Source organism: Capra hircus, chromosome 12 (genome assembly GCF_001704415.2).
Source record: "Capra hircus breed San Clemente chromosome 12, ASM170441v1, whole genome shotgun sequence".
In the NCBI taxonomy this organism is placed as follows: Eukaryota; Metazoa; Chordata; class Mammalia; order Artiodactyla; family Bovidae; genus Capra; species Capra hircus.
In genome coordinates, this window is record NC_030819.1 from 57,061,347 (window position 1) to 57,072,923 (window position 11,577).

At 41.3% G+C, this 11,577-nt stretch overlaps 1 protein-coding gene across 2 annotated transcripts in view; it reads left to right on the plus strand.

Moving 5' to 3' along the window:
- The window catches only part of B3GLCT (beta 3-glucosyltransferase), a 110,499-nt gene extending 100,162 nt beyond the window's left edge, over window positions 1-10,337 (plus strand). Inside the window, exons 15-16 of one of the 2 annotated variants that reach the window (XR_001918941.1) lie at window positions 8,315-8,922; window positions 9,779-10,337. Coding sequence is in view for 1 of the 2 variants with exons in the window: in XM_018056622.1 (XP_017912111.1) it covers window positions 8,315-8,482 (168 nt within the window). In the remaining variant the exon portion in view is untranslated. Of the gene's footprint in view, window positions 1-8,314 lie in introns of both variants that reach the window. The other variant, XM_018056622.1, reaches the window with a different exon arrangement.

Genomic DNA, 11,577 nt, shown 5'->3' on the forward strand with positions numbered 1-11,577 from the left:
GTGTCTGCCCTCTGATGCCTCAATGAATCAACCTTGTCTAACTCAATGAAGCTAAGCCATGCTGTGTGGGGCCATCCAAGATGGGCGGGTCATGGTGGAGAGGTCTGACAGAATGTGGTCCACTGGAGAAGGGAATGGCAAACCACTTCAGTATTCTTGCCTTGAGAACCCCATGGAGAGTATGAAAAGGCAAAATGATAGGATACTGAAAGAGGAACTCCCCAGGTCAGTAGGTGCCCAATATGCTACTAGAGATCAGTGGAGAAATAACTCCAGAAAGAATGAAAGGATGGAGCCAAAGCAAAAACAATACCCAGTTGTGGATGTGACTGGTGACAGAAGCAAGGTCTGATGCTGTAAAGAGGAATATTGCATAGGAACCTGGAATGTCAGGTCCATGAATCAAGGCAAATTGGAAGTAGTCAAACAGGAGATGGCAAGAGTGAGCCTTGACATTCTAGGAATCAGCGAACTGAAATGGACTGGAATGGGTGAATTTAACTCAGATGACCATTATATCTACTACTGTGGACAGGAATCCCTTAGAAGAAATGGAGTAGCCATCATGGTCAACAAAAGAGTCCGAAATGCAGTACTTGGTTGCAATCTCAAAAATGACAGAATGATCTGTGTTCATTGCCAAGGCAAACCATTCAGTATCACAGTAATCCAAGTCTATGCCCCAGCCAGTAATGCTGAATAAGCTGAAGTTGAATGGTTCTATGAAGACCTACAAGACCTTCTAGAATTAACACCTAAAAAGGATGTCCTTTTCATTATAGGGGACTGGAATGCAAAAGTAGGAAGTCAAGAAACACATAGGGTAACAGGCAAATTTCACCTTGGAATATGGAATGAAGCAGGGCAAAGCCTAAGAGGTTTGCCAAGAGAACGCACTGGTTATAGCAAACACCCTCTTCCAACAACACAAGAGAAGACTCTACACATGGACATCACCAGATGGTCAACACCGAAATCAGATTGATTACGTTCTTTGCAGCCAAAGATGGAGAAGCTCTATACAGTCAGCAAAAACAAGACCAGGACCTGACTGTGGCTCAGATCATGAGTTCCTTATTGCCAAATACAGACTTAAATTGAAGAAAGTAGGGAAAACCACTAGACCATTCAGGTATGACCTAAATCAAATCCCTTATGATTATACAGTGGAAGTGAGAAATAGATTTAAGGGACTACATCTGATCGACAGAGTGCCTGATGAACTATGGATGGAGGCTTGTGACACTGTATAGGAGACAGGGATCAAGACCATCCCTAAGAAAAAGAAATGCAAAAAAGCAAAATTGCTGTCTGAGGAGGCCTTACAAATAGCTGTGAAAAGAAGAGAAGCAAAAAGCAAAGGAGAAAAGGAAAGATATAAGCATCTGAATGCAGAGTTCCAAAGAATAGGAAGGAGAGATATAAGAAAGCCTCAGTGATCAATGCAAAGAAATAGAGGAAAAGAACAGAATGAGCAAGACTAGAGATCTCTTCAAGAAAATTAGAGATACCAAGGGAACATTTCATGCAAAGATGGGCTTGATAAAGGACAGAAATGGTATGGACCTAACAGAAGCAGAAGATATTAAGAAGAGGTGGCAAGAATACACAGAAGAACTGTACAAAAAAGATCTTCACGACCAAGATAATCACAATGGTGTGATCACTCACCTAGAGCCAGACATCCTGGAATAGAAGTCAAGTGGGCCTTAGGAAGCATCACTATGAACAAAGCTAGTGGAAGTGTTGGAATTCTAGTTGAGCTATTTCAGATCGTGAAAGATGATGCTGTGAAAGTGCTGCACTCAATATGCCAGCAAATTTGGAAAACTCAGCAGTGGCCACAGGACTGGAAAAGGTCAGTTTTCATTCCAATCCCAAAGACAGGCAATGCCAAAGAATGCTCAAACTACCGCACAATGGCACTCATCTCACATGCTAGTAAAGTAATGCTCAGAATTCTCCAAGCCAGGCTTCAGCAATACTTGAACCGTGAACTTCCAGATGTTCAAGCTGGTTTTAGAAAAGGCAGAGGAACCAGAGATCAAATTGCCAACATCCGCTGGACCATCGAAAAAGCAAGAGAGTTCCAGAAAAACATCTATTTCTGCTTTATTGACTATGCCAAAACCTTTGACTGTGTGGATCACAATAAACTGTGGAAAATTCTGAGAGAAATGGGAATACCAGACCACCTGACCTGCCTCTTGAGAAACCTATATGCAGGTCAGGAAGCAACAGTTAGAACTGGACATGGAACAACAGACTGGTTCCAAATAGGAAAAGGAGTACATCAAGGCTGTATATTGTCACCCTGCTTATTTAACTTATATGCAGAGTACATCATGAGAAATGCTGGGCTGGAAGAAGCACAAGCTGGAATCAAGATTGCCGGGAGAAATATCAATAACCTCAGATATGCAGATGACACCACCCTTATGGCAGAAAGTGAAGAGGAACTAAAAAGCCTCTTGATGAAAGTGAGAGGAGAGTGAAAAAGTTGGCTTAAAGCTCAGCATTCAGAAAATAAGATCATGGCATCTGGTCCCATCACTTCATGGGAAATAGATGGGGAAACAGTGGAAACAGTGTCAGACTTTATTTTTCTGGGCTCCAGAATCACTACAGATGGTGACTGCAGCCATGAAATTAAAAAACCCTTACTCCTTGGAAGGAAAGTTATGGCCAACCTAGATAGCTTATTCAAAAGCAGAGACATTACTTTGCCGACTAAGGTCCGTCTAGTCAAGGCTATGGTTTTTCCAGTGGTCATGTATGGATGCGAGAGTTGGACTGTGAAGAAGGCTGAGCGCCGAAGAATTGATGCTTTTGAACTGTGGTGTTAGAGAAGACTCGCAAGGAGTTCCAACCAGTCCGTTCTAAAGGAGTTCAGCCCTGGGTGTTCTTTGGAAGGAATGATGATGAAGCTGAAAGTCCCGTACTTTGGCCACCTCATGCGAAGAGTTGACTCATTGGAAAAGACCCTGATGCTGGGAGGGATTGGGGGCAGGAGGAGAAGGGGCGACAGAGGATGAAATGGCTGGATGGCATCACCGACTGGATGGATGTGAGTTTGAGTGAACTCTGGGATATGGTGGTGGACAGGGAGGCCTGGCGTGCTGCGATTCATGGGGTCGCAGAGAGTTGGACACGATTGAGGGACTTAACTAAACTGACTGATAGTTGATTAGATTAAGTTGCTCACGCATAGGAATGACTTCTAGAAAATCATGCTAAAAAATGAGAATTAAAACTTGAGAGAGAAAGCAGCCACACATTCCAGGGAGAAGGAGTCTATGGTATAAGTTCAAGTAAGTTAGTCTTTTATAAAGAGTAGTAAAAGTGAAAAATCCTGGCTCCAACACTCACTATCTGTTTGACCCTTGACAAGTTTCTTAACCGCTCTATACTGCAGAGACTTCATCTGTAAAATGAGAGATAATAGTACCTAACCCAAGAAAGTTGAATGGGTGATTTTATTTAAAGCACTTCAAATTAACAGTGCCTGGCAATTGCAGGTGGAGAATGCAATGCACCCCACTCCAGTACTCTTGCCTGGAAAATCCCATGGACAGAGGTGCCTGGTAGGCTGCAGTCCATGGGGTCGTGAAGAGTTGGACATGACTGAGAGGCTTCACTTTTACTTTCCACTTTCATGCATTGGAGAAGGAAATGGCAACCCACTCCAGTGTTCTTGCTTGGAGAATCCTAGTGATAGGGGAGCCTGGTGGGCTGCCATCTCTGGAATCGCACAGAGTCGGACACGACTGAAGCGACTTAGCAGCAACTTAGCAGCAAAAGTGAGCAAATTTGTGAGTTGCTATAACACATTATTTAAAATAGCCAGTTTCCAACCAAATATGGTGAAAGTTGCAAAGAAACATATTCAGGGAGAAATGTAGTCAACAGAAATGGACTCTGAATGGGACCAGGTATTAGATTTAACAGAGAAAGCCTTCAAAGCACCTAATTAAAAATTTTTAAAAAAGATAATCAAAGAATTAAAGGAAAATATTACAGTAACTCAACAAATAGCAAATCTTAATAGAAAGATAGAAACTTTGATAAAGAACCAGATGAAAACTCTATAGTTGTAAATGCAACAAATGAAATGAGAAATTATCTAAATGAACTTAACAGTAGATTGGAGATGCAAAAGAAAGTAAGTTTGAAGGCAAATGAATAGAAATTACCTAATCCAGAGAGCAGAACGAGACTAAAGAAAAATGAATGTGTCCTCAAAGTCGTAAAACATAAAGTATACCAACGTGCACTTAATGGGAGTTCTTTTCAAAAAGAGAAGGGAGAAAAAATGGGACAGTTTGTTTTTGTTTTTGTTTTTTTTAGAAGAAACAACATTTTCTCAAATGTTGTAATGAGAAACAGTCTGTTGATCTGAGGAAATCAACAAGGCCCTTACAGGATAATCAGGAAAAATTACACATGAACATGTTATAGTTCAGTCGTTGAAAAACAATGACAAAGTGAGAACCTTAATAAAAAAAAACCTAATGAAAATTGAAAATAAAATGCTATTGGTGTACATGCGTTCCCAATGTACAGCCATGGTGGATTCATGTCAATGTATGGCAAAACCAATTCAGTATTGTAAAGTAAAATAAAGTAAAAATAAAAATTTAAAAAAATAAAAAAACCCTAAATTTAAATAAATAAATAAATAAGGAAAAAAAATACTATTGGCTAATGTCTCATTAGAAGTAATAGAGACCTGAAGGCAGAAAGAAAACGAAGAATTTAACCAACAATTCTGTATCAGTAAAGCTATCCTTCCAAAATGAAAGTGGAATAAAGACATTACCAGATAAACAAAAAGTGAGAAGAGCTTTTTGCTAGCAGACATTCCCTTCCCTTAAAAAAAAGCTAAAGAAAATCCTTTGGGCTGAGAGAAAATGACACCATGTGGTACCTGGAATACATAAGCGAGTGAGGAAGTACACTGGAAAGACCGCATGTCCATACATGCTTGTGTGTATATATGCACATGTGTAAAGAATTAAGAGAAATGTGAGCATAAAATATCTGTATGTGTATATACACGTATCTTTCCACAAGCACTGGAACAAAGAGAATCACTTTGCAGTACACCTGAAACTAACACAAAGCTGTAAATTAACTATATTTCAACCTAAAAAATGGTATAGAAAACTAAAAAAAAAAAAAAAAAAATACCACGCAACCAGCTGATCACAAGAGAGCTTGAGTGGCTATGGTAATATTAAAAACAATACATTTTAAGAACAGAAATATTACTAGACAGAAAGTGGGACATTTCATGACAGAAGGTCAAAACATCAAGAGGAAAAACGATTATAATATAACATGTTTACAGCTAACAGATGTTCACATTACACAAAACAAATGGAATTGAAAGGAGAAACAGACAAGTATTAGCTACTTGACTTGTCACATAAAGAATAATATTCTGACAATAGAATAAACATTCTTTTTCAAATGTATATGTCCATTCTCTAGGATAGACCATAAGCTAAGTACTTTGTTTTGCCGAATATATTTAAAAGGATTGAAAACATACACAGTATACCCCCAGAACAATTTAATGAAATTAGAATCAACAGAAAAGGGGGAAATTCCCCCCAATATTTGGAAATTAAACAACATGTTTTAAAATAACCCTTGGGTTGAAAAAAGAAATCATAAGGAAAATTAGAAAATGAAAATGAGAACACAACATATCCAAAAATTTGAGTTCAGCTATAGAGTGATTAGTAGGAAATTTATAGTTTTAAATATGTTGTGCTGTGCTGTGCTTCCCTGGTGGCTCAGACACTAAAGAACCCACGTGCAGTGGAGGAGACCCGGGTTTGATCCCTCAGTCAGGGAGATTCTCTGGAGAAGGACATGGCAAACTCACTCCAGTATTCTTGCCTGGAGAATCCTCTGACAGAGGAGGCTGGCGGGCTACAGTCCACAGGGTCACCAAGAGTCAGACACGACTGAACGACTCACACTCTCACTTTCACAAGATAGGGTGTTAGTGGGAAACTGATAGCTTTAAACGTGTTGTGCGGTGTTGTGCTTAGTTGCTCAGTCATGTCCGGCTCTCTGCGATGCTAGAAAGGAACAAAGATATTAAATTACTAGTCTAAGTTTCCACATTGAGAGCAGAATAATATAAAATCAAGTCTGAACTGCATGGAATAAAAGACAGATTAAAGATCAGAGCACAAATAATGAAACAGGAAACAGAAAATCAGTTAAACCAAAAATTAGTTCTAATCCGATAAACCTTTAACTAGCTTGACCAACAGAAAACCAGTTGTTTTGTTTTTGCTGTTGTTTGTTGGTAAGTTGCTAAGTTGTACCCAACTTTTTTGTGACCCTGAGGACTATAGCCTGCCAGGCTTCCTTGTCCATGGGCTTTCCCAGGCAAAAATACAGGAGTGAGTAGCCATTCCCTTCTCCAGGGGATCTTCCCCACCCAGGGATATCCATCCTGAGTCTCCTGCTTTGCATAAGAGAGGATGTAAGTTGCCAAACTCAGAAGTGAAAAGGGGGCATTATTATATACCCTACCAAAATTATGCCAACAAATTAGACAGTTTAAATGAAGTGGAGAAATTTCTAGAATCACACTTTTTAAGCAAGTCTATTTCTTAAGAAATAGAAAATGTATTTAAACCTTTATACATTGATGAAATTGAATTCGAGACGCGGCAAGAATGTTTCCCAACTCAGTTTATGATGCCACAGATGTATGCTGTATCCCCAGGAGCAAGCACTGAGAAGATCACTTAAAAAATAGCTAAAAAATTAACAAAGGGATTACAATGGGATATCACAAAAGTAAACCACAGGCCAGCGTTTCTCTTGAACACAGATGTAAAAATTCATAATAAAATGTCAACCAGCCAAATCTAGCAATGTGTCAAAAGTGTTGCCTGTTTTTCACACTTTAAAATGAACTGTTGGGAAATATAATTACATCTAAAAGGAAAAAATAAATCCATAATACCTTTGCCTCTATTGATGCAGATTCCACAAGTAATTGATTGGATCTCAGGAGTCATCCATGCAGGTGAAGTGTGGGCTTATTAAGCATTCAGTTCAGTTCAGTTCAGTCACTCAGTTGTGTCCGACTCTTTGCGAAATCATTTCTGATAAATGAGGTCACGGAAGAGAACAAGTCAAAACCAGAAAAGTAGAGTGCACCCAGAGCAGCATCTGTGATGCCCAGAAGTCTGTGCTGCCTCTGATAACCAACCTCTGGGCCCAGATCCCAAAGAGGATCGACACGGGCAGAGGAGGCGCTGTGTACACAGAGAGAGAGAGGCTTAAAACTGCAGGACGTAAGTTGGGCAAAATGTAAACCTTATCTGTAGAGATGACAGCTCACTGAACAGCGCAACAAGTGGAGGGTAAAACTATTTTAGATGCTTTACAGCTGTGATTTACATCCCATACACAATTCTCACACAGTGATGGTGTGAATGGCAGCTTGAAACATCTTAGCAAATTTCCAGAGTTGGACCATCACAAACCTGGTTTTATGGCCCGATAGTCATGCCCCCCACACTTCCCTTGAAGGCATTTGCAGCCATCCCCACTGCATTTGCAGACCCAGGGCACCACAGGTTTGCCTTGTGTCTCCACTGCTGTTCCTGTTCAGTCACTAAACTGTGTCTCTTTGCGACCCTACGGACTGTAGCACAGTGGGCTTCCTTGTCCCTCGTTATCTCCTGGAGTTTGCTCAGACTCACATCCATTGAGTCAAGGATGCCATCCAGCCATCAACCATGTGTCTCTATAGTGTTTCCTTTTCTAGACCTGTCCTTGTCCCTGATGAGATCTGTGTTTCCCTTCTCTGAAAGACATATGCTTGATTCCACGTCAGAACAGCAGACGGGCAACGGGAACCCCCAGAACGCCTTGCCCCACCTCGCCATACACACACCATGTACGGCCAGAGTTTCTTTAGGCCTGGGAAGTAAGTTTTTCTGCCTCTCTGCAGAAGTTTTAATAGTAACTTAAATGACTTACCAAGGAAACCTTTTCATATTACCATGGTTGATCTCTCAGGGGCATGGCTGTGGAACCTAGGAGCAGAGCGCGGATGTGTTTGGAGCATTGTGCTGGGGGTAAGGAAGTAATTGGAGATGCAGAAGCAAGGAGCCTAGAGGCAGATTTTCCTGGAAAGGATGCTCCTCTTTGCTGTTAGATTCCCATAACCAACACCAGCTCTGGAAGGGAAGCAGTCGATCCACGTTTCAATGCTATTCTGAAGCAGGACTGTTTCCGGTGAGTGAGAGGGTGCGATTCTCTGTTCTGTCTGCAGGCGCGGCCCGTGGATTACCCTAAGGACTTCCTGTCTCACCAGGTTCCCGTGTCTTTCCACAAGCACTGGAACATCGATCCTGTGAAGGTCTACTTCACGTGGCTGGCGCCCGGTGAGGAGGACCGAGCCAGGGAGCAGAGCCGAAGAGGCCTCAGAGAGGAGCTGTGAGGCACGGGGCCCGCAGGCACGGTCAGAGGCCGAGACTCGCGCTGTCCTGCTGGGCTGCGTCTCACGGCTCACCTGTGCGTGACACACGGCTCACCTGTGCGTGACACACGGCGTCGGAAGCGTCCTGACTGCAGGTGGACGTGTGATGTGGTCATTTTTGAGTTGGGGGCGGGGAAGAAGTCATAGGGAAAACAGATTTTTTTTCTTTTCTGGGGAAAAAAATCACTTGCGTTGGCATTATGCAGTTCTTGTAATACACAATGATTACTGTGTATTTTTCAAGCTGTGAAACAGCAGCTTTATTTCTGTCACAGAAAAATAAATGGTACCAGAAGTCTCCTTCCTGTCCTCGCTCTTCATTATAACGGACGTGTCAGCTGGGCATGAGGCTGGAGAGACGTGACTGTCTTCATCATTATACATAAAATAAAGAAGAGAAGGTGTGTTGACCTGGATCTTACCATGGGGCCAACTTTTAAACCATACTATTGATGATCGAAATGATTTCCTGGTAACTCAGTGGGAAGACTGCTATATTAAGGATCATTCGTAAAACATCGTGAGAGTCTAGCAAATGAAAAAATCCCCTGGAGTCTGTAATCAGGGTTGTTATGTTTTATCTGTTTTTCTGTTTATGCCTCATAAGAAGAGAATAAGAAGTCTTCTGCGAGACTTTTCTGCTTCTTTAGAGGTTCATCTGTGTTCTATTTCTCCCTGAAGCCCTATCTTTATGACCTACTTATAACACAAAAGTGTACTGACTGCTGCCAGAAAAATGTTCTCAGTATTTAAAAAACACCGTTGTATTTTATTCAAGTCACTGAGCTCTGTGTAAAATCTCAGCAAGTATATTAAATTAATTGTACCTGGTATTTTATTCCTTATTGTATATTACGTAATGACTCCAGACTCAGAAAGGACCTCCCCAGTGTCAGGGAGGGCTGCATGGTGATTTGGCAACTTCCCAGGGTTCTCAAGGAATGAAATCTGCAAACAGTATTTTGAAACTGCGCTAATTTCCACATCATAGCTTTAATATATAGTAATTTAATACACTATTAATTTTTAAAGCTTATTCTGTATTTAACATTTAATTATATAATTCCATTTTCTAAAGGTATTTGCACAAAATTGATTTTACTGTGTCTTAAACTAATTTTGACATAGTAAAATACTTTTTTTTAAAACAAAATTATTAATTTTGTTTGTAATGTTTTTATATCCAAGCATAGGGTTTCAAAGCTGTGCCACCAAATGTACCCATGTGTGTGTTTTATCGATACATTTTTCTTGCAGCTTATATGGATTTCCAAAACAATGCAGTAGTATTTATCATTTTTCCAAACCAGCCAATACCAAGACTGGTGTGTTTTCAATGATAACTGAACACACTGGATTCATCTCTCTGAAGGTGGATTTTGTGGTCTGTCCGGGGAATGGATCCAGCAGGATCGGTTGGATGAGAAGCGCCTGAAGGATTTAGACGTCTGGCCGAGCTGCTGCTGCTGACATCAGTACTGTTGTCATAGCTGGGATTCCTGCCGCCGCCGCTGTCATAGGCACCTTTGTGGCTCCTGTAATCGTGCGCCTGGAGGCTGGGCTGCCTGACCCCGTGGAGAAAAGCCTTCAGCTCCTACTCGTGCCGGCCGTTCACACTCAGAGAATAGTGTGTTCTCTGACAGGACTGAACGTGAAGCATCTCTATGTGAAGGTCCTCGTCAAGCTTTCTGTTACGATGACCAGTGCCTTCTGCTGATACCGGGGCGCCTCCTCTGGTACTTTTAGGTATTCTGTTAATTATGTTTACTTTTTGGGACTGTGTAAGCCTAACAATAAGTAAAAGAACTTTGCCTAAGCTTCTGATTTCACCAATCTATTTATGAGTCCGAGTGGAATGGGAGTGGGGGAGGCCATGGGGAAAGGGAAATAATGAAGTCAGAGGAGGAAGTTGGCAGCTGGGTAAACACAGTTTTTAAAAAGAAAGCGAAAAACCTATCCTTTTGAGAGAAAACCATGGACGTTGAAGATCTATTTACACATGGTCTGTAAAACCATTATCTATTTTATTATGTAATGAATTGGAAATATGTTGGAACTGATTCTCATAGAGTTCGTATCTTAAGGACTAGTTTTGAATCTGAACTTTCCTGGACAGACACTGTCCTTTGCATACTTTCTGTGCCTTTTAAATAGGAATTTACTTCAAATGGCTGTTTTAATACAGGGGTATCACTGTCAAGGCGTTGCAGGTGGAGTCACTGGAATGCCATTTTTGCTTTTAAGCCACTTCTGCTGATAGAGCCAAAGCAAGCTGCCTGACTAAATAGGACTTTTACATCTTGTAGCAAAATAGAAATCCAAATGCAAACACAGCCTTTACAGACTGTTTGAGAACAAAGGGCTATGGGCGTGCTAGACTGCCAGTGACGCTCAACATGGGTGTGTAAGTACCAGTGCTGAGTTTCCTGATTTACTGAATACTGCAGTGCTTCCACAAACATATCCATTGCGGTTGTTTCTGTATTTTCCTCAAACATTTATAACAGAGTAGACATTTGTAAGAATGTTTCTGCTGTCTTCCATTCATAATCGGAGATGGAACTTACCTGGACTAAAATGGATCAATCAGTAGATTCATTCAGCAACTATTTCTTAAACGCTTACTACATGTCGGACCTTCCAGGATGACCCTTGCCCCTTGTCTGTCCTCCTCACCATGTTATTCCCGGCATCCTTGAATGCCTGGCACACAGTAGGTGCTATCATTTTATGTCCCCAAGCTTTCTATCAACATGTCACCTGCAAAAGATGCTTTCCTTCTGTGTATAGTAAGTGAAGGCTTTGGGCCTTCCCTGGTCCAGTGGCTAAGGCTCCATGCTCCCCATGCAGGGGGCCTGGGTTCCATCCCTGGTCAGGGAACTAGATCCCACATGCCGCAACTAAGAGTTCACACACAGCAACTAAAGATCCTGCATACTGCAACAAAGACCCAGTGCAGACAGATGAATAAATATTGGAAGAAAGGGAAGACTTTGTTTCTGGCATTAAGTCTTTTAGCACATGTTTTCACTTTAAAGACACATATTCCTGGAAGG